Genomic DNA, 22,942 nt, shown 5'->3' on the forward strand with positions numbered 1-22,942 from the left:
TGTGTTTCTAAGTGCTTTATTGTGATTTTATCTTTAGAAATTCATATCTTTGCTTGTGTATGTTGGATTTTTTTCTTTTTAGTCTTGTTTTACTTCGATAAACATTGGCTATTTTTCTAAACTGGAGTGGTGTCAATTTGTAGTGTTTTCACTGTGTTACTATGTGTGTGTACAAATACTTAACACAGTGCCCCTGAGATAAACCTGACTGCTTGGGCCAAGCTACCACAGGGGTGAGCAGGGGTTATCTTGGTTGTGTGACTCCCTTACCCTGACTAGAGTGAGGATCCCTACTTTTCCAGACTGCCAACTGGAGACCCATTTCTTACATTTGCTATTTGGTAATCGCAAACACTGATGTTAGTACATCTGGCCCCTAGTCCCCAATCCACTATTCAGCCTCTTTGTAAGTGTTTAAATATATTTTGTGAAACGCGAATGAAGGAACAAGATGATGTGATCCACTTAGCATCACTAATCCCTGCATTTGGCCATGCAAGGTGAACCTAGTGGATCCGAGCCAAAGTCTTCAAATGGGGCACACAGCCTGTAAATGTTAATAAGTTGAATACATTACGCTCTTCAGATTTTACATGTCAGTCATCAAATGTAATGACCAAGGATTAGTGTGCAGCTAAATGAATAAATACATAACCTTTGGCTTAGTGATTTCAGTTGTTCTCACGGTAGACGTTTATTTATACATGTATTACTAAATCCCGGAATTTAATAAAATCTCATCTCATGTAAAGGGTTTTTAGAGATGACCCTCCCACACATTTTTTCCCCACTTAAAGCCCTATAAGTATTACCATATTGGCAACTCCAGTACTTTAAGTTTTTACTTTTTTTTCATAACAAGTCAGGCCCAGCCTCATGAATCCATTCATTCAATGATTCCATGATTCCGAATTTTACCGGGTGTAACACAGACCCTGTAATTTGTGGTGCTGCAAGTTATCCCCCATTTCTGTCCCGTAACATGTGGTGACCAGAAACTGCTGTGGGGATACCACTGAATAGCTATTGATGAGCCTGTTTCTCCTCTTCCTGTACGGCCACCTCGGAACAGGGCGCCAAAAGGCAAATTCATTATAATCTTGAATTGTTTATGAATGAACATCAGAGAACTGTGGTAGGTAGGCAGGATGTGGATTAAAAGGGGCAAATGTGCATGCGGAGTGATGCAGTTTACAGTAGATTGCCAACTGCTCTGTTCTTTTTTTCAAATAACTTGCCTTCACTTTTCAATTGGTTTCCTTAGCCAGTGGCGGCTCATCCGAAAGGTTGTCGATAGAAGAAAACGTATTTATTAATATTATTTGACTTACCATAAGAGGCAATATTTTAGGTGAGCAGGGCATTATTGATCATTTTAAAGAAGGTTTGTGTGTCCCAGTAACAAAGGAAACAATTAAAGGGGTCAAGAATACCAGAAAGATGTAAAGATGTTTATTAGGAAAAGAGCTTTGCGTTTTTGCATCTTTGATTTATCAGAAGGGCATGCCATTTAACGTTGTGTACACTTCTGGCCGCAAATCAGAAGAATTACAAATGTTGAGATATATATATAAAAATGTATACATACACACTGTTCACAGCAGGAAACATGCTTAAACATTTTCATATAACACTGTCATGTTATACGAAAAAAACGAAAACCTTTAGTTAACAGTATAACTGTAGTTGAGATATATATATATAATAAAAATGTATACATACACACTGTTCAGAGCAGGAAACATGCTTAAACATTTTCATATAACACTGTCATGTTATACGAAAAAAACGAAAACCTTTAGTTAACAGGAACAGGGGTACAGCAATCCCCCATAATAAGCACAAGATTACAAATCTATAAAAACTGCTCCTCAAGGACAATATAAAAAGTAAATGTTATGCAACTTTTCATTCCTCTGTAACTGCAAACCTGTTCAGATTTCTCATTTGCATGCGCGCCTGAAGAAGGGCAGCAACTTCGCTCTCAGTTTGGGAATGGCAGGTCACTTATTTGTGATATTTAAAAGTTCCGAAGCAATCACCTTTTTACAGGTTGTAATCTGGATGAAAACACTTTAAAAAAAGATACTATATTTCAAAAATACCCTGCATAGCTTAGATCTCACTTTTCGTTTTCAATTATTTATGTTTCTTAATTTAAAACTAGCCTTTCTCAGGTGTTCAAAACAGTATCTTTCTTTAGAGTTCCTTTTCAGAAAGGCGACAAAATGAAAACAATGTATGCACTTGCTAACTTCTCAATTCGGTTTAATATCGGCGCCAGTTTAGTGTCTCCTTGTCCTGTTGTAGCGCATTACACTCTGGACTGGTAATCATCAAAGTGTGTGTTTAAACTGATTTACATAGATCTCTGAACCGGGCATTCCCTCTCTAAGTAGTCTGAGAGTCTTTATTGGTTCAGACGGCAAGATTGTGTCGAAAAAATTACGCATTTACACCTAAAACATTTGCAGCTGTGATCCGATGGTTGCAGATCACATGTTTCATGAGTATTTCCACAGAGGGTTTTGGCTAGTGATGCTAAAAAACAGAAAATTCAAAATTAAGACCTAAGGATTATAATTGCTGGCCTAGCAGAGTGGGCTACAGACCTCATCCATTGTTGAATTTTTCATACCTTTTTGACTCCACTTCTTAATTAATTGTGAAAAATATGACAGGCACAACGTCCAACATCAATAACATATCATTTATGCACGTGTATACAGTAGTATTTAACACTGACAGATTAAACCCTCTGCATAATAATTGTAGTTAGCAACTGGGGTATGTACATAAACCATTGATTTTGGCAAATCTTGCTCTGCTGTCCATTTTGTTTCTTCGTGGAATATATTTTATGATTGCCATGGCCATCTAAATGGCTTTGGTTTTTCCTGCTGTTGTTGGGGCACATTTTGACTTTGCAGTGACTTAGGGGGTTGCAGAGATGGTGGTTGCTTCTGTTCACATGCCTCAAGGGAGCCAAGATTTTTAGATGTAGCTTCCAGTGTTGGGACCGGCACAGTATTTGTAGGTAGTGTTTCGCTTGGTTGGGTTGACCCAAGATTTGGAGAAGTTGGTGTTTCCTTAGGTTGGGACTTTCCACGATTTGTAGATGGTGATTCCTTAGGCTGACCTGACCCAAGATTTAGAGATGGTCTTTCTTTTGGCTGGCCTAGGCCAAGATTTGTGGGTGGAGTTTCTTCAGGATGTACTGGTTCAAGATTTGATGTTGATGTTTCCTTCAATTGGGCTGGCCCAACACTTGGAGACTGTGTTTCTTTTAGTTTGGTGAGGGCAACATCTGGAGCTGGTGTGAGTGCGGGTTGGGCTTGCCCAGTACTTGACGTTGGTGTTTCCTTTGTTTCTGTTGACCCTATATTCGGACATGATGTTTCTTTGGGTTTGGATAGACTAACCTTTTGAGATGTTTCCTTGGGTTGGGCTGGCTCAACATGTGGAGGTGATGGTTGCTTTTGCTGTGGTGAGCCAGGGCGTGTGGATGATGGTTTGTTCAGTTGTGGAAGTCCATGATTTGGAGAAGTTGCTTCCTTTTGTTGGGTTGCCCCAAGCAATAATGATGGTGGTTGTTTCTGTTGTGATAAGCCAGTGTGTGGCGATGGTGGTTGCTTCTGCTGAGCTGGCCCAAGGTAGGGTAGGGCTGATTGGGGCTGTTGGGGCATCCCTAGATATGGAGATGTAGGAGAATGTGGCTTTGCTGCATCATGTTGGTTTAAAGGTTTTTGGTGTGTAAATTTATTCCATAACAATTCTTGATGTTGATCTTTTGGCTCTGGAGATAAAGGGTATTTTGGGGATGGAATCTGCTGTGGGGATGGAACTTGCTGCAGTGAGAGTGAATATAATGGTAGATCATCTTGCTGGGGCCCAAGAATATGGTGTGTAATGTGTTTTGATACTTCTGTTTGATAAGCTGGTGGATTTAGCTGCGTCTTATGCTTTTCTGCTTGAGATGGATCAAGTTCCTTTGGTATACCTTCAGGATCTGCTGGTGGGTATAGAAGTTCCATCCGCCATCCATATGATTGTTCTGGTTTTCCCTGATGCGTTTGCTTTGTATCACCAAATTCATGCGATTGCCCTTGTTTGGGAAGTGAACCTTCCTTATCGCCATATGATGTTTTCTGCAGTGTTTGTTGAGAGACATCCTGTGTTTTGGATGGATCTTCTTTGAGCTGTGTGTTTTGCTTTTTAATTGCATCCTGCAGTATTTTTGATGATTCCTCTGGTTGTTTAGAAGGGTTTGGCTGTATCTTCCATGGATCTTGTTCTAGCAATGTAGCTGGGCTTTGAAATTCTTTTTCAAAAGTCATGCCACTCTTTTGGGATTGATCATGCTTTTCAGTTGGATCCTGTTTTCTTATTTCATCTTGCTGCTTCGGCGTGTCATTTTGTTTCTGAAGTGGATTTTGTTTCAGTGGCTCTTTTATTTTGTGTAAATCTTTTGGCAGTGGTTCTTTTTTTACAGACTGATCCTGCTTTAGCAGGTGCTTTTGAGATACATCGTCTTTCACTAGATCTTGTTTTTGAGACACATCTTTTTCTGTTTCATCATTTACTTCTGATGGACCTTGTTTTAGTGACTCTTTTGTCTGCTGAGAACCTTTCTTTGGAGGTTCTTGCTTTTGCAACGGATGTTTCAGTTCATCATATATCTGTAAAGGATGTTCTGTCAGTGGTTCTTGTTTTTTAGATGAATCCTGTTTTTTTTTATCTTGTGATTCACATTGATCTTGTTTCTGGTCATGTTTTTGAGCAGTGTCACCCTTTAGATATTTTGTAGCTTGATCTTGTTTTAATTTATGTTGTTTTTCTGATGCATCTTGTTTCTGGTGATCTGGTGCTTTAGATGTATCTTGTTGTAGTGGCTCTTTTTTGTGTGATGAATCCGTTTTGAATGGATCATGCTTTTGATAATGGATTAATGGTGACTCTGGTTTCTTTGTAACTTGTTTTTTAGGTTCATCTGTCTTGGGTGAAGTGTCATGTGTTACCTGATCTTGCATTTGAGCTGAATCTTTTTTTTTAATAGAGTCTTTTTTTGCCGAGTCAGATGTTTTTGTGGAGTCCTGTGGTGTAGACACTTCTTTTTTAATTACTGATTCAGTAGTCGAACCTTGTTTTTCAGGAATATCATATTTAATTTGATCTGCTTTTTTAGAAGTCTCTTGTTTAATTTCTTCCTGTTTTGTGGCTGTAGATTGTGTTTTGGATTTATTTTGTTTTTGAGATGCCTCTTTCTTCAGTTGATCGTGTTTTTTATGTGGGTCGTCTTTCTCCAGATCATGTATTTGAGAATGCTCTTTTTTAAAGCTATCTTGTTCATGAGATAATTTTTGTTTCTGTGGATCTTTAATTTGAGATGGATCTTGCTTCAGTGTATCTTTTGTTTGATGTTGATCTGTGAATGGATGTTGCTTTTTAGACAGATCTTCTTTTGGCAGCTCTTGTGTACTTGACTCTAACTTCTGAGAGTGGTCTTGCTTTTCTGGATGCTCTGTCTGAGTCGGTTGTGATTTCACATGAGCATTATGCTTTTGGGAAAAGGTTTGCTTTTCGGTAACCTCTTTTTCCATCCTGTCCAATTTTTTAGATGGGTTTTCTTTCCTTATAGTTGAACTTTGGTCTGTGTCTTGATTCTTTTCATCTTGTTTCCTATTCAGATCTTTTTCTTTTGAATCTGATTTTGTTTGTACTTCTTGCTTTAAAGGATCCTTTACGTCAGCTGGATCACATTTCTGTACTGGTTCTTTGCTTATAGATGAGTCTTCATTTGTTGGACCTTGTTTCCAAAATTGAGCTTGTTTTGTGTCTGAATCCTCCTTCTGGCCTGAGTCATCTTTCACTAGATCTTGTTTTTCAAAAGTGTCTTGTTTAGCTTGATCTTTTTTAAATTGTTCATTTATATCTTGTTTTGGACATGTGCGTTCTGTCTGTGGAGTCTTTTGACTGTGATCCTGTTTTTGAGAAGGATCCTCTATCCATGGATCGTGCTTTTGTTGATCTTTTTGTAACACACTTTTGGTTACATCCTGTTTCTCAGATAGGTTATATTTTTGTGAGGAACCTTGTTTTACCGTATCTTGCTTTTCAGAAGCCTGTTGTATTTTAGGTAGCTCTTGCAAATGTGTTGTTTGTGCTGGTCCTTGTTTTAATTGTCCCTTTTGTAACTCATCCTGCTTCTGGGATTGATCTTGCTTTTGTTTTGAATGTTTTTCAACAGAATCTATTTTTTTAGGTTGGTCTTCTTTTTCTACTCTTTTTTCATTTGCTTTTTCTTCTTTTTTAGAGGGGTCCAAGTTCTTAAACAGTGTGCCTGTTTTTTGGTCATTGCCGTGCTCATGTGAAAGATCTTCTTTTAAGGATTCCTGCTTTTGTATTGTATGGTGCCGTTGAAATGGGGAATATTCTTCAGACTGGGCTTTCTTTAGGGACTCCCTTTTCTTTATTGGGTCTTGTTTAGGGGATGACACTTGTGTGGAAGCTTGCAGAGTTTTTGGCATCTTCTGTGTTTCTAAGGAAGCCTGTTTTGGTACCTCTTGTTGGTTTGGGTCTTGTTGTAATAGGTCTTGTTGCTTTTTTTGTAAATCATGTTTTTTGTCAGTGTCTTGTTTTGAATGATCTTGAACTTGAGATAATTCATCTTTTTTCCTGGACAAATCATATTTCTTTGGCTCGTCTTGTTTTTTAGTGACATCCTCCTTAGAGGACATAACTTGCTGATAAGGAGGTGGAGGTGAGTGTTGACGGAAAGGAGAACATTGTTTTGTTGGATCATCTTCCTTACCTTCTTGCTTTTTGACTGTCTCCTGTAATGTATCATATCTTTTTTGAGTTGTATCCTCTTTTTTTAAAGGGGCATTTATTTGAAATGTATCTTGTTTCTGTGATATATTTAGGCTTATCAGTGAGTCCTGATTTTCAGATTGATCCTCTTGTTTTGAAACTGGTTTCAACTTAATAGGTTTTTCTGGCTTTGGGGTTGAAGTCTGTGTTTCACAGTGGTGGTATTGTGTTGATGGTAAATCATGTGGTTTAGGGATGATCTCTGGTTGTACTAAATAAGCTTGATCATCTCTAGGGCTTTCCTTTTCCAATGTGTGTGGTTTCTTAAAAGTTTCTTTCTTTTGGCATTTTTCCTGCTGGTTCTTTGTTGAATCTGGCTTTTCAGAGTAATATGTTGGGGGCTGTTTTGAGGCTTCGTCTTGCTGCTTCGTGTGGGAGTCTATTTTGTGGTGTTGTGCTGTTTTCTTGGTTAGATCATCTTTTTGTGAGGGATCTGGCAACAGAGGATCTTGCGTATTGATTGACTCCTGCTTAAGTTCAGTGTCATGCTTTTGAGACAGATCATGTTTTTGTGTAGACCCATGCTTCAGTGCATCTTTATTTACAGTTTGTCCTTGTTTTAATAAAGAGGACTGTTCGGAGGATAAATGAGGTAGTTTTTCTGGTGTAGCTTGCTTTTTATATGGATCTTGACCAAATTGACTCCTTTCAATGCTTGGCCCATGTCTTGGTGTTAAATCCTGGCATTTGTCTGGACCTGTATTCTTAGATTGACTTTCTTTCAATACTTCTTTTGACAAATCTTTCTTTTGTGAATGATCTTGATTTTTATTTTGATCTTCTTTTTGAGGTGGGTCTTGTTTCTTCAGCAAGTCCTGATGCTTTGCATGTTGGTCCTGTTTTTGGAACATACCATATGGGTTTGGTATATCTTGTTTCCTGGAAAGATCTGGTTGTGTCCCTGGTACACCTGTCTCTGCAGATGATACATCTTGTTGCTTTTTTAATACATCTTGCATTTTAGGGGGTTCTTGTTGAGTCTTTGGAAAATCTTGCCCCCAAGGATCTTTTTGTTTTGGGGATGGGGGTGTATTTTGAAATGGATCTAACATTTGGGAAATGTCTTGTTTTAGCACTTCATCTTTCTTTATTGTTTCCTTTTGTGTATGATATGTTTCTTCCTTTTTTGATTGACCTGGTTTTTGGTTTGAGGTTGTTAATTGGATGGGTTCATCTTTTGAGGCTGCACATTCCAATTTATGCTTTTGTGTTTTTTCGTTTGTTGTTTGGTCTTGTATTTTGATAGATTGTTTTTGTGATAAATCTTGTGTTTTAGGTATGTTATCCTTTGTTGTTTGATTTTGTGGTTCAGATTCTGTATGATGTGTTACTATAGCTGGCTGATCCTTCAGCGATGTACCTAGTTTTTGGCTTTCAAACTGTGGTATTACAATATCATATGGTTGTATTGCTGTGTCTTGTTTTCCCACCGGAATCTGAGGATCCTTTGACACACCTGACTTCTGTTTTAGATCTGTTTTTTGTGACAATGCTTTCCTTTTACTGCTGTCTACTGCATGAATAGGGTTTGACAATGAGAGGGGTGGGGTCTCCACTTTTTGTGCATGATCATGCTTTTCTGATAGCTCTTTGTCTTGCAGTTGTTTTGAAGATGAGTCTTGAGGTTTTTGAGATCCACCTTGTTTTTCTGATGGATCCTGTTTTGTGAAAAGATCACTTATTTCTGTGTTTTGTTGTAAATCCTTCTTTTGCAGTAGATCTGCCTTTTGGTTTGGGCTGTGTAAGCACTTTGGTAGGTCTTCTTGCTTTTGACCCTGTTTTTCTGAGGGCTCATGCTTTTCTGACTGGTCTTTCTGTTTTAAGGATTGGTCTTCTTTCTGTGTTGATCGCTGTTTCTTTAGAGACCCTTGCTTTTTATGTACTCCTTTCTGTGCAGGCAATGTATCTTTTTCTTTGGGAGATTCTTGTTTATGAGGGAGTTCTTGGTGTTTTGGGTTTATGTCCTTGATTTGTGGTGAAAGGTCTACTTTCTGCCATGGATCCCTCTTTTGTAATGGATCTGGCAATACTTGGTGCATGTCTTGTTGTTTTTGAGTTGGCAGTTCTTTTGACGATGGTGATGATTCCTTCTTTGTTGAATGTTGTTTTGTTGATGGATCTAGCTTGTTTGGTTTATCGTCTTTTTTCATGGAAGAGCCGTAAGCATCATGCAGATCTCCTTTAGGTAATGAATCTGCTTTTGGTGGTTGGTTGTCTTCTGGTGGTGGGTTTAATTGTTTTGTGCAGTCTTGCTTTTGACATAAAACATTTTGCACTGGAGTTGGGCGTTGTGTTTTAGATGCATCCTCCTTTTTAGTATGTTCTTGTTCCTTCAATGCATCTGGTTTCTCAAAAGAACCTTTCCTTGGGGCTAAAGCATGCTGTTTCTGGGACATATCTACATTTTTGTTTTGACTTTCCACATTTTCTGATACATCTGTTTTTGTTAAAAGTTTGTGACTTGTTGTCTGGTCTTCTTTCTGAGATGTATATTGTTTCTGCAAAACATCTTGCTTTTGTAATGGGTGCTCATGTGTTGTTTTTTCATATGTGCCTTGTTTTGACTGTATACAATGGGATTTTCCTTCATTGCCTTTTTTAGTGGTTGCCTCTGATAGTTTCTCAGGTTCTGTTTTTTGTTTTTGTGTTTTCTCCTTCTGTGATGGTTCTTGTGATGGAGATGGCTCTTTTTGCTTACAGGAGAAAACAGGATCACTTTGGGGAGACAGTGGCTGCCACTGTGCTGAATCATACTTTTCGAAAGGACCTCGTGCCAATTGATCTATTTTATTTAATGCTTGTATTGTATCTTGTTGTTTTAGTGATATATCATCTTTTTGCTCTAGCTTTTTTGAATTGTCATTTTTGAGTACATCTTGTTTCTTTTGTGATGATTCATGCTTTTCTTCCTCTTGTTTTTGCACTTCATCTTGTGGGCTTTGTGATGAATGTTCCTTCTGGGATAACACCTTTTGCTTTTGAGATGTCTGTTGTTTTAATTGTTCCTGCATCTGTGCCAAACCTTTATATTCAGTTGTTTGGGATAGATCTTGTTTTTGTGAAGGTTCTTGCTGCTTTTGCAAGGGATCTTCTTTTCGGCAAGATGCTTGCTGTTCCAATTGATCTAGTTGTTTTTTCTGTACCTTATGGGCCTTCTGTGTGGAATCTTCTTTCTGTAGTCCTTTCTGCAGAAGGTCTTTTTTCTCACCTGGCAACTCATGTTTCTGAGTGAGATCCTTTGGTGGTAGATCTTGTTTGGTGAACACATCTTCTGTGAAGTTTTCTTTTGTGGAAACGTCTTTCTGCTGGTATGGCAGATCTTTTAGCTTTTGGGATGTATCTTGCTTCGGTATGCCTTTGAACAATATCTCATGCTTTTTCTCAGGAATGTCCTGTTTTAAAGGTTCCTGGGTTTTTAGTGTAACTTGCTCTTGCTTCAACTGTACCTCATTCTTTTTTAAAATTTCATCCTTTTTTGTATCGAATACTGCTTGGTTGTGGGTTGAATTATCTTGTTTTTTGGATGAAACTTGCTTCGATTCATCTGACGTTTTAGACGTTTCCATTTTTGTGAGTGGCATTTGTTTGTTCTCGGATGATGAACACTGTTCTTTGAGTTTTGGTAGTGATTCTTCCTTTTGTGCCTGAGGCACAACCTTTTCTAGCTGCTTTAGGGGTTCTCCTTGTTTAGGCAAATCTTGCTTCCAATATGGAGACTCCAATGCCAGAGATTCCTGTTGCTTTTCAACTGAAGTCGTTTTTGGCGGTCTGTCAGTTTTGGAGGGCAGAGCTCCCTGTTTATCTTTATCCTTTTGTTTTGCTAGATATATTTGCTCTTGTGGTGTGGTTTGTTTCACAGATACCTCCTCTGATGTTTGCAGTGAGTCTTCTTTTGCAGGTTGTGTTTGTTGTACTTTAGTTTGATTTTCCTTTTGAGTTTGCTGTGATTCCAATGAGAATTGTTTCGCTTCCTTTTTCTGCTTGTGTGTACCTTGTGGTTGTTCTGCCTGCACTGCCTCATAATACGCAATGGCAACTTTGAACAGCAGAGCCATAAACTCTTTAAAATCAACTTCTCCATCTTCATTTTCATCCAGTGCTTTCATTATTGTTGCAATAGTCTGCGGGTTATCTGAATCCTGCAAAAAAATAATCACAACTTTATTAGATAGACAGCTTTAATTTTGCATATTGTCTGAAATGTTCTTTACACCTCACTAATTGAATTGTAATAACTAATGACATATTTTGAAGAAGGGGCTGAAAAAGGAATTTATGTAATCATACATGTCCTGCTAAGCATGGTTTAGGTGATAATTATACATAGTTTGTAGTTAATTAACAATTTAATAAAACACATCATAACATTCTGTTTAGCACCTGTTAGGCACCATCATTAATTTTTTACTGTATGGTTTTTATATGCTTGATATCTAGATTTTACAATTTGTGTTACAACAATTAGTGATTTGTGATAGAATGTTACATAAGGACTTTTTTACAAACAAAGGGCCAGATGTCTCAAGCCTTTTTGCATTCGCAAACGGTGCGAATGCCCGTTTGCGAATGCAAAAATGCCTTTCAGTATTTATGAAAGACATTGGCAACGCAAATTTAAGGAATCGCTAAAATAGCGATTCCTAAAATTCGCGAGCCCGTTTAGAGAATCGCAAATTGCGATTCTCTAAATATGAAATCACAAATAAGGAATCCTTATTTGCGATTTCTAAACCACATGTATCAAGCAATTCCTTAATGCGAATTTGGCATTAAGGACTCTCAATTACCACCAAGTAAAATGTGGTGGTAACAATGTGCAAATTTAAAAAATGCATTAAAACTGAATTTTTTAAATTGACATGTAACGCACACATGCCCCTTTGGCATGTGTGCGCTTTACATGTCCAAAAAACCTTTTTGAGGTGCAGCAGAGGGGGCCTTAGGCCTCCAGCACCCTGGGGTTTAGCATTTCCAAAATTGCGAATTCCAGTTAGGAATTCGTTATTTGGGAAATGCAAAAAAATCACAAATATGGGCCTACAGACCCATAGGTGCAAATGGGGGCTGTATCACAATTTGCGATTTGGTAATAGCATTTGCGATTTTTAAGAACTCGCTATTACTGAATCGCAAATATGATACATAGCATTTTGCGAATCAGAAATAGCGATTGCTTAAAATTTGCTATTACCGATTTGCAAAAGGCTTTTTTGATACATCTGGCCCAAGATCTCTTCATTACTTTATACACTCTGCATGACTTAAAAAAACATGGAGTTTTGCAATTTAGACTCCACCCTTTACACGTCCATCATTGTACCAATATGCATTTATATTTGCTATTATATTTACCGTATGTTTTAATAAAATTAACATATGTACTTTAAAATTATTAACATGTGTGCCTACTTAAACACATTAATGATATGTAGCCACTGAAAGTTTGGAGCTTGATAAATGTGCACACTAATGTACATTTAAAATGCTTTCATGTATTCAGTATTCACGTTTAAATTTACACTTTAAGTTGCATTTGTGGAAGTAACATGTATTTCTTTTCTTCACATTTTTCCTTTATTCTGAAAGTTGAAAGTGCATATGTACATCCATGTATTCGAAATGTGCATTTAATGTTGAGTTAAAGTTAACATGACTAAAGGCCTTAAATCCGAAATGTATTTCTGTTTGGGTAGTGTGTCTTTCTCTGCAGATGCGTTTCAAGGTCTTATTAGCTAGAGAAAAGGAGTTTGGGTTTATTTATTAGTATCTGATAGAGACTTCTAGTTGCAGATTCCTTACCTTAGAATTTTCCCCCAGGCGTCGGACTGGATCCGGAGATTTTTTCTTTGAGCAAAACCCTTGTGCGTCAGTCGGTGGCGTTGGTCAACTCCGCGGGCATTATTGGTGTCTTAGTCGCGGTGTTGACGTTGGGAGTGGACAATAGACGTTGCCTGTAGGAAGCTGGCTCTGTGTATACTATATCAAAATGAGGTATAGAATGCACAGAGTCCAGGGGTTCCCCAAGAGGCTTGACAGAGGCAATAATAGATAATACTAATGCTCTATTTGTGGTAGTGTGGTCGAGCAGTTAGGCTTATCAGAGGTAATGTTAAGCATTTGTTGTACACACACAAGCAATAAGTGAAAACACACACTCAATGACAAACAACTCCAGATTAATAGGTTTTTATATAGAAAAATATTCCTTCTTAATTTATTTCTAGAACCACAAGATTCATTTATCAGGTAAGTACATTAAATGGAAGGTACTTTGCATATTAATACTTAGAACTTTGAATGGAACTAACAATGTACACAGTTTTCTTCAAAATGGCAAAAAGCTATTTTAAAAGTGGACACTGCAATTTTCAACAGTTCCTGGAGGAGGTAAGTAAAGTACAGTTTTTATGGTAAGTAACAAACTTACGGGCTCAGTCTCCGGGGCATAGTTAGCCCACCTTTGGGGGTTCAAGATAACCCCGAACACCCAGCATCAGCAACAAAGGGCCGGTTAGGTGCAGAGGTCAAACAGGAGCCAAAATAACATGGGCCCCTATGGAAACGGGGTACTCCGGTTCCGGTTGGCTTGGAGGTAAGTATCTGTGTTGTCGGAGGGCAGACCATGGGGGTTTAGAGGAGCACTGGGGGGGCCCCAAGTAGGCACCAAACACGCACCCTCAGCGGCACTGGGGCAGCCGGGTGCATGGTGCAAACAGGGCATCGGGTTCGCGATGGAACTCAATGGGCAGACCCCGGGTCACTTAGGCGCTGCAGGCAACGCACAGGGGGGCTTCTCGGGCAAGCCACTGACTGGGCAGGGAGGAGGGCCGCTTGCTGGTCACTTCTGCACCGGTGGACAGTTTGTCTCAAGTCTGGGGGCTGCAGGTGCAGTGCTTCTCCAGGCATTGGATATCTTCGTCCCGGGCACTCGGGTCAGGTGGGATCCTCGGGATTCCCTCTGCAGGTGTCGTCGTGGGGGGGTGGAGAGGTCAGACACTTATTCGGAATCGCCTGGGGGTCCTCTCTGGCTGGTTGGTTCCTCTGGACACGGGCCAGGAGCGTCGGGTGCAGAGTAGTTTGGACTCATGCTTCTGTAGTTAGGTGGGAGTCCCTTTAAAGATGGTTTCTTTGTCTTCTTGTGAACAGGTCCGCTGTCCACAGGAGTTTCTTGGTCCTTAGTGAGGCAGGCAGTCCCCCGGAGGCTTTTCAGGGATCGCTGGTCCTGTAAAACGCGTTGCTTTTTCTTTTGCAGCTTTTTGAAGCAGGAGACGGGCTGGTAGGGCTGGGGCCGAGTCAGTTGTTGTCTCCCCTTCTCTGCGGGATTTTCAGCTCAGCAGTCCGTCTTCTTTCTTGAGGTTGTCAGGAATCTGAGGAGCTGGGTTCAGGGTCACCCCTAAATACTGAATTTAGGGGTGTGTTTAGGGTTGGGGTCAGTAGCCAATGGCAACTGTCCCTGAGGGTGGCTACTCACTCTGGGGAGGAGGGCACATCCTTATCCCTATTGGAAATAATCCTCCAAAGCAAGATGGAGGATTTCTCAAGGAGGGGTCACTTCAGCTCTGGACACCTTAGGGGTGGTCCTGGCTGAGGGGGTGACTCCTCCTTGTTTTTCTCATTATCCCTTCAGACTTGCCGCCAAAAGTGGGGGCTCATTTGGGGGCCGGGCAGCTCCACTGGCTGGAGTGCCCTGAGGCACTGTAACACCAGGCCTGAGCCTCTGAGGCTTACCGCCAGGTGTTACAGTTCCTGCAGGGGGAGGTGTGAAGCACCTCCACCTAGGACAGGCTTTGTTTCTGACCACAGAGTGCACAAAGGCACTCACCCCAGGTGGTCAGAAACTCGTCTGGAAGTGGCAGGCTGGCATAGACCGGTCAGCCTTGATGACGCCGGCCGTACCACTGAGACCTTCCCCGGCGCTGGTTCGATTGTCGACGCTCCTGACGCCAGTAGTGTGCCCACCAACAGCGTCAACCCGATCCTTATCCCTGACGACTTGGAGTCGGAACTGCATTTTCCGCCTCCGCTGCCTCTGTCTTCGATGGGGCCTACTCACCCCAGATCAGAGTTGGACCCTTTTCCTTATGGGTACAAATTTGGGGAAGGATTGGAGGGGTCCCTGGACCCTTATGAATACCAGGATGACCCATCTTTGGACTGGGCACAGGAATTGGGTGAGGTCAGTGGACTGGACACTTCTCCAGATGCTGGTATGCTGTCTCCTCCTACAGTGGCTAAGGCGGAGGGAGCAACTTATGCTGTGGTGGTCAGTAAAGCAGCTGAGGTCCTTGGACTTGTACTACCTTCTGTGTAGGTCAGGTCCAATCTCCTGACAGAGGTGCTTCAGCCAGGGGCTTCCACATCTGAGCCTCTTTTGCCATTCAATGAAGCCGTCACCAATGCCCTTTTGGGTACTTGGCCCAAACCCAACACAGGTGCTCCTGTGAACAGGACTATTGCACGCCACCATCGGCCCGCACCGAACTACCCTAAGTTCCTGTCCCTACACCCCACGCCTGAGAGTCTTGTCATCGAAGCATTCCCTTCCGCAACCCCGGATAGGGAATCAAAAAGGGTGGAACAATTCAGGAAGAAGATGTTCTCTTCCTCCAGTCTCGTGCTGTGATCCGTGAACCCTGCATGCCTTTTGGGCCGCTATACCCACACTGTGTGGGATATGGTCACGGAGGTTCTGCAGCAGGTACCGGAGGAGGTTTGTGCTATCGTCTCCCAAGCTGTCAACAATGGGAGAGATGCATCGATCCGATGTGGCCTGGACACAACCGACTCTCTCGGCAGATCAGCTGCTACGACAGTGGCCTTGATATGCCACACCTGGTTGAGTACTTCTTTTTTTTGGGGGATGTCCAACAGTCTCTAATGGACATGCCCTTTGATGGCTCCCGTCTCTTGGAGACAAGGCGGTCTCGGCCTTGGAGAGATACAAGGGCTCTCGGGCTACGGCTCGGTCCCTTGGCCTTTCCGCTGCCCCTCGCCCCGAACAGTCTCCCTTTTGACTCTTTCGTGGCCATGGAAGGGGTTCCCTATCACCTCCCCCACCCAGCCACCGTGCCACCCATACTGTTCAGCAGCTTTGTTGCCAGGGATGTGGAATCCCACGTTGGCAGGGAACAGGGAACTAGAGGTCGGCCCAGTCCACCCCTGCCCCTGCTGCAGCCTCCAAACCCTCCTAGTCCATCCCCTCACTCCGATCCAGTTGGCAGCAAGATTCGCCATCACCTGCCCTACTGGGAATCCATCACTACGGACAGGTAAGTTTTGCAGATAGTTTGAAAAGGCTATTCCCTCCCTTTTGAATCTGCCCCACCAGCCATGCCTCCATCAATCAGCCAACTCCTGGAGGATCATTTGGCACTTCTCCGCCAGGAAGTCGCGGCTCTCTTTGCCAACGGAGCCATAGAGAAGGTCCCTGTGCCAGAAGTAGGTCGTGGTTGTTATTTCCGCTACTTTCTGGTGCCAAAAAAGGACAAGGGCTTACGTCCTCAACTAGACCTTTGGGACCTCAGCTACTCCCTCAAGAAGGAGAAATTCAAAATGCTCACCCTGGCTCAGGTCCTGTCCACGTTAGACCCAAGAGACTGGATGGTAGCATTGGACGTGCAGGACCCTTATTTCCACATTCCCATCCTGCCTGCCCAGAGACGTGACCTGCGATTTGTGGTAGGTCACGAGCACTATCAGTTTACCGTGCTCCCCTTCAGCCTCACCAGCACCCCTCAGGTGTTCACGAAAGTGATGGCGGTGGTTGCAGCTCATCTGCGCAGGTTAGGGGTCTCAGTCTTTCCCTACCTCGACGACTGGCTGTTGAAGGCAGACTTGCCCCAGAAAGTCGTCTCCCATCTTCAGACTACGGCGAGCTTCCTGCACACGCTGGGGTTCACTATCAACGTGCCAAAGTCACACCTGACTCCCTCTCAGAAGCTCCCGTTCATCGGAGCTGTTCTGGACACAGTGCAGTTTCGGGCTTATCCTCCCCAAAGGCTAGTCCAAGATATCCAGGCTATGATTCCAATCCTTCAGCCTCTGTCTTGGGTTTCAGTGAGACTGACTCTGAGACTGCAGGGCCTCATGGCCTCCTGCATCCTGCTAGTGACACATGCCAGATGGCAAATGCGGGCTCTGCAGTGGGAATTGAAGCTCCAGTGGGTGCAGCATCAGGGGAATCTCTCCAACATGGTCCAGATCTCAGAGGGGACTGCGAAAGACCAGCAATGGTGGCTTTCAAATCCACATTGGCTCCACTGCAGCTCCCTCTCCAGCCAGATCTATCTATAGTGACAGATGTGTTGCTTCTGGGTTGGGGTGGCCACATGGGAGAGGCAGAGATCAGAGGCCTCTGGTCTTCAGCAGAGTCTGGGCTCCATATAAATCTTCTGGCGCTCCGGGCGATCAGGCTGCGTTGAAAGCATTTCTTCCCTCTCTCAAAGGGAAAGTAGTGCAGGTGTTCGGACAATACTACCATGTGGTACTGCAACAAACAGGGCAGAGTAGGGTCCTGGACCCTTTCTCAGGAGGCACTAAGCCTCTGGACATGGCTGGAACATCAGTACATTACCCTGGTGTTTCAACATCTGGTGGGTTCTCTCAATGACAGAGAGGATGAACTCAGCCATTGATGCACAGCCGATCACGAATGGCTTCTCCATCCAGAGATGGCGCAAGGCCTCTTTCAGTAGTGGGAGAGCCTTGGTTACATCTGTTCGCCTCCGCAAAGAACGTGCAATGTCAGCCGTTTTGCGCCTTGGAGTTTCCAAGGCTGCACTCGCTCGGAGACGCTTTTCATCTCAAGTGGAACTCCGGCCTTCTTTATGCCGTTCTGATTTTAGTTGCAGATTCCTTACTGACCCACCCATCCTCCCTGCTTGCAAACGGATTTCTAGTGACAGGGATTCCCCCCTTCAGGTCCTTAGCTCTGGCGCACCAATCTCAGTTTTTTTAGTGGCTCTGTGCTTTGGCGTGGAAAGTTGTTAACAGAAACTGGCGTCACTGCACTGGGGCGATGTCTATGTACTACTCCCGACGTCATCACGGCGACTACGACGCCCGCAGAGTCGTCCGACGCCACCTACAGATGCGCAAGGGTATTGCTCCCAGAAAAAATCTCCGGATCCAGTCTCACGCCTGGGGGAAAATCCTAAGGTAAGGAATCTGCAACTAAAATATGTACCTAGCAGATATTTTGTTACCGAAGGTAAGTAACTTGCACTTCTCTGATAGTAAGGCCTGAGAAGAGAAAGCCTTGCCACAAAACGTGAAGATTTAGTGAGCTACTGAAGACTCCTATTCTTCATACCAGGAATGTGGGACGTTCAAAGTCGTAGAGACTGTTCAAGTTTCTGTGGGATGAGAAATCCGGGTGATGTTACAGTTTACGAGACAGGTGGAAATCCCATTGGCTCCTGAAAGGGAGGGAAAATTCCACAGGTGTTGAAAGTTCTGTTTGTTTCAATTAATTGCTGCACTGTTAAAAGTTAAGGTAGATTCCCTTTCGACTTCGATGGGTATAGACCTATCTGCTTCTTTTATTCTTGCAAGTGTGAAGCTTCATGCTAAACACTTAGGCCCTCATTATGAGTCTGGCAGTCTCAAGACCGCCGCACTCGTGATGGCGGTTGGACCGCATAATGACTGTGGCAGATTGGCCGCGGTCCGATTGACGGCCCCCAGGTTGCCGCCTGTCGACAGCCTCCTTTTTCACTGTCTTGCAAAGGCTGGTGGAAAAGGGGCGTTGTGGGCCCCAAGGGGGCCCTGTCACGCATTTCACCCCCGATTTACGGACAGTGAAATGCGTGACAGGTGCTGTCGCACCCGACACACCACAACATTGCCACTGGCTCGATTACGAGCCTTAATGTTGTGGTGAGTTTTCCACTGGGCCCACGGGCAGAAATGCTGTTTTTGCCTGCTGGCCCAACGGAAAACTCATAATAGGGCGGGCGGCATACCGCCAGCACTGGCAGTATGCTGGCTACCGCGGCTTTGGCGGTCTTTTAAAAAGAACACCGAAGTCGTAATGAGGGCCTTACTCCTTTTCAGAAGACTTCTACTGAAGTCTTTGCCATGCTGACACCCTCTTATATTCTCAACTTGCCCTAACCAACTCTCCACCCATTCTTAAGCCTTTATTCTAACCATCCTAAGATTTATTACAAAACCATTTGCATTCCTTGTTTAGAACTCTGATTAGATGATTTTAGAATCATTTCATGTTTAAGGGAGAAAACAGAGTTTCTTTATGGAACATATGTTTGTAATAATTCTCAGTTTCTGTACTGTTGTGATTGTAATTGCTCTGTACCTTAATCTATTGAGACTGAACACATTGTGATATTTCAGCTTGACAGCTATAATTCTGTATCTTTTCAATATTCTAATGACATGCATATACATTTGATTGATTATTGATTGGGAATAAATCAGCTTAACTTCAGTTAGCACTTCCTGGCCCTTATTGTGGGGCCAAATGGTCTTCACTATAAATTAAATTGTTTGCTACTGTAACTCTCATGTGCTTCGTGACCAACTTAAAAGAGAGTGTAAATACACACCCATGCGCGATCTCAAACCTAGAAGCTGTCCTGTGGTCATCAGCTCTCCCAACATTCTTAATTAATCAGTGTCATTTATCACTCTCAGGGAATAACACTCATGTAGGTTTTACTCAGAGAGTTACTGCCAGGAAGATACTATCACACAGTACTGTCCGATGAGTGTCAAAGGGACATGTGCTGCTATCAGGTAACTATTTCAAAGGTAAAACTCTTAGGAAAATGTTACTACATAATATGACTGATGTGCACTCCTCTGAGATCTTCTTTCAAAATTATCACATCATGAGAAGACAAAAAGACATGCCTTTTAGTAAAAATAACTGAGTACTATGTAGCAACCACCCTAACATCATACATATAACAAAAGCCTCAATTTAGTGCCCGTTATGTTAGATGGAAATATGTTAAGTATTCATCATTGCAAGCAGGGAGTGTATAGAGATTTGTTAATAAAACTATAAAGTGTTAAAATATGAGCTATACAACTGGACAAAAGATCTAAAATTACCCTAGTTATAAGGCATATTTACTTCTTAATCTTAGAGCAGAAGAAATAATTAATAACAGAGAAACATACTGATAGTGAATTTAACAACGTAAAAAGTACAACCCTTCTTTGGGTGTACTAAAATTCCTATGATGTAAGAGAAGGGTTAGGAAACATGATTTTAAACAGCAATACAATGTGCAAAAGCATAAAGTGCGTTGTAGATGGGAAAGAAACCACGTCATGGGTGCAACAAGGGAGTGCGGCAAACCAACAGCCTGTCAGTGGGAATGCTACTAAGAAGTGTACTGTACTTAATCTTAAATGTGTTAGATAGAATCTACGCTTAGGATTCACTGTCCAATATAAGTGCAATTCCGTCCCTGCTCTAGTTGAGATTGGCACATATCGAAGAATTGAAACCATATCAAGGGACCTTACTATTCTGGCATTTCCTCTGCCTGCGGAGAACTTTTGCTTCACCACCATCTTAGAACTAAAGCCGATGCAACCTGGAGAATCAAATAAATGAGTCAATCCAGGATCATGAAAGGCTTCCTTGATGGCTGCCAGCCAGGGAATGGAAGCCATGTTACTTCGACTAAGAAAGTCCTCTAAATCCTTGCAAGAATAGCTAGTCTCTGGTGTAGCCCACAATTTCAGCCACAGTATTAAGGGAGCCATTCTCACTTGGTCCTCCAAAGAACCCAAACCAAGTTCAAGATGTGAGATGAAACTTGGTGTGGTTTTGGAAATGGCCAGAAGTCAACACAAAAAATTTATTCTCCACAGACTGCAAGTTACCCAGGCATGCATAACTCCATACTCCTGCCCCATATGACCTGGCTGAAAGACATTTGCTCCTGTATAACAAGATCATTTCTCTTACCGGCTTGTGGCCTAGCTTTTTCATAAAGCTACAGATCACTTCCCAGGATGCCACCATCTTCTGGCCTTTCTGGGTAGTTGGCCTGTTCCATTTCAGATTGACATCAAAACAGATACCCAGGTAGTTAAAATTAGACACCTTGGTGATGGGGTTATCCCCTATTGAGTAAGTTTTTGATCTGGTGTTCTTTGGGCAACATGTCAAGATAAAAGATTTCTGATGATTGACTTGCAAATTAAGGTTTCTCATGAAATCATTAAATTTATCTAACTGGGCCTGTAAACCATTGGCTGAAGGGGCAATAAGAACTGCGTCATCTGCATATAGGAGCACAGGAACTGGGTGAGACCCAATTTTAGGAACATCCTTAACATGTGCGAGTAGGGCCGAGTCTAGAGCATTAATGTAAAATAAAAATAAAAAGGTGCCAAAATACAGCCAAGCCTAACCCCTCTTGAATCCCATATTGATTGAGTGCAATCCCCGTTTTGGGTAAAGCACACTTTCATGGAAGCATCCCAGTGAAGGTGCTTGAGAAGGTCTATTAAACAGGGGTCAATACCTGCCTGATCCATCAACTCCCATAGTTTCACCTTGTCAACCAAGTCAAAGGCACTGTAAGGTTCATAGAAGCCATCTGTATAGCACCCCTCCTGGCTTTGACATATTTCCCAAGTATTAGGGATAAGTTAAGCGCTTATTCAACAGTGCCTAGCCCTGGCCGAAACCCTTATTGGACTCTGGAAAAAAAGGAATTGGCCTCAGCCCAGTCTTACAGTTTGCCTAAAATTACTCACCCTAAAATTTTGGTGGAAGAATCTAATAATGAAATTGGGTGGTAACAGGTTGGGAAGTTCATATCGCCTTTCTTGAAGATCGGTACCATAATTAACTCCATCCAGGAGTCAATGGGACCCACCCCCCACTAGCAGCTCGAACTACATCAGCCCAAAAGCTGGGATTGTGCCTAAACAAGTTGATAGGGACCCCACTTGGGCCTGGCACCTTCCCAGCCAGAGAACTCAGGATGAGTTTAGAAACATCTGCCACTTCGATGGAATTCCTAAACTGGAGTTCGGTGGATGTGGAATACACAGGACAATCTAACAAAGACAACTGCTCTAATACAAGATTGCCTGGATCAAAAATTTAGGAGAAAAGAGAGACCCAATCATTTGTTGGAATATGGCATTCTATGCCGGAAGCTGTACGTTCCAAGAAGAAGGGGCAATTTACAATCTCCCAGAAGGAACTGCTGTCTCTCGACTGGGCTGCTTCTTCCAAATCTTCAGAGGCTTTGCTTCTGACTTAATTCTTTCTTATCTCTAAAACACACTTGTATTCCTTTCTAGCCATCCTAATAGCACCTATATTACACCAGAGCGTGTTGGTAGCCTTTTTAAGGTTTTTAAGGGCAGCAGTACAATGAGAATTAAACCACGGGAGAGCTGATTGTTCCTTTAATATTTTTCTCTTAATAACAGATCGCTGTAAAACTGTCTCGTATTTTGACTGGGTTGACGTCGGTGGAAAGACAGCACATTATACCCTCGTAGGTATCAGTGATCGTATCTTTAAAGAATGTATTTGGTTCTATACTTTCCCACTTCATACAAACCGCATTATTGCTAGAGCACTGTAAAGGGGGCTTGTCCCTACTCTGTTGGGGTTGGATTGCTAAGAAAAATTAAAACTAACAATAATGAGATTATGGCCAATAAATGATGAGGGGCGCACTTCATAACTCACTAGTTTCGAATCCAGATTCGCACTCCCGCGGACCCCATTACGACATCCGCGCTGGGCTGGCGGGCGCAAACCAAGTTTACGCTCGCTGGCCCAGCGGTAATGAGGCCGCAACATAGGAGCCGCTCCTAATGGAGCCGGCGGTGTTGCAGCCGTGCGACGGGTGCAGTAGCACCCGTCGCGCTTTTCACTGTCTGCTATGCAGACAGTGAAAAGCTGGCCGGGGCCCTGTTAGGGGGCCCCAGGACACCCCTTACCGCCAGCCTCTTCCTGGCGGTGCAAACCGCCAGAAACAGGCTGGCAGTAGGGGGGTCATAATCCCCAGGGCAGCGCTGCTTGCAGCGCTGCCCTGGTGGATTATCACCGCCGGAGCTAAAACGG

The 22,942-nt window shown here is 42.6% G+C and overlaps 1 protein-coding gene across 1 annotated transcript in view; it reads right to left on the reverse strand.

The window, feature by feature from the left end:
• Positions 1 to 1,430: 1,430 nt before the first annotated feature.
• The window catches only part of LOC138268432 (trichohyalin-like), a 57,130-nt gene continuing 35,618 nt past the window's right edge, over positions 1,431 to 22,942 (reverse strand). The window contains exon 3 of the mRNA XM_069218056.1: positions 1,431 to 11,009. Within this exon, the coding sequence (XP_069074157.1) occupies positions 2,859 to 11,009 (8,151 nt within the window). The 3' untranslated portion in view covers positions 1,431 to 2,858. The remainder of the gene's footprint in view (positions 11,010 to 22,942) is intronic.

The sequence above is a fragment of the Pleurodeles waltl genome, chromosome 12, assembly GCF_031143425.1.
Source record: "Pleurodeles waltl isolate 20211129_DDA chromosome 12, aPleWal1.hap1.20221129, whole genome shotgun sequence".
Classification (NCBI taxonomy): Eukaryota; Metazoa; Chordata; class Amphibia; order Caudata; family Salamandridae; genus Pleurodeles; species Pleurodeles waltl.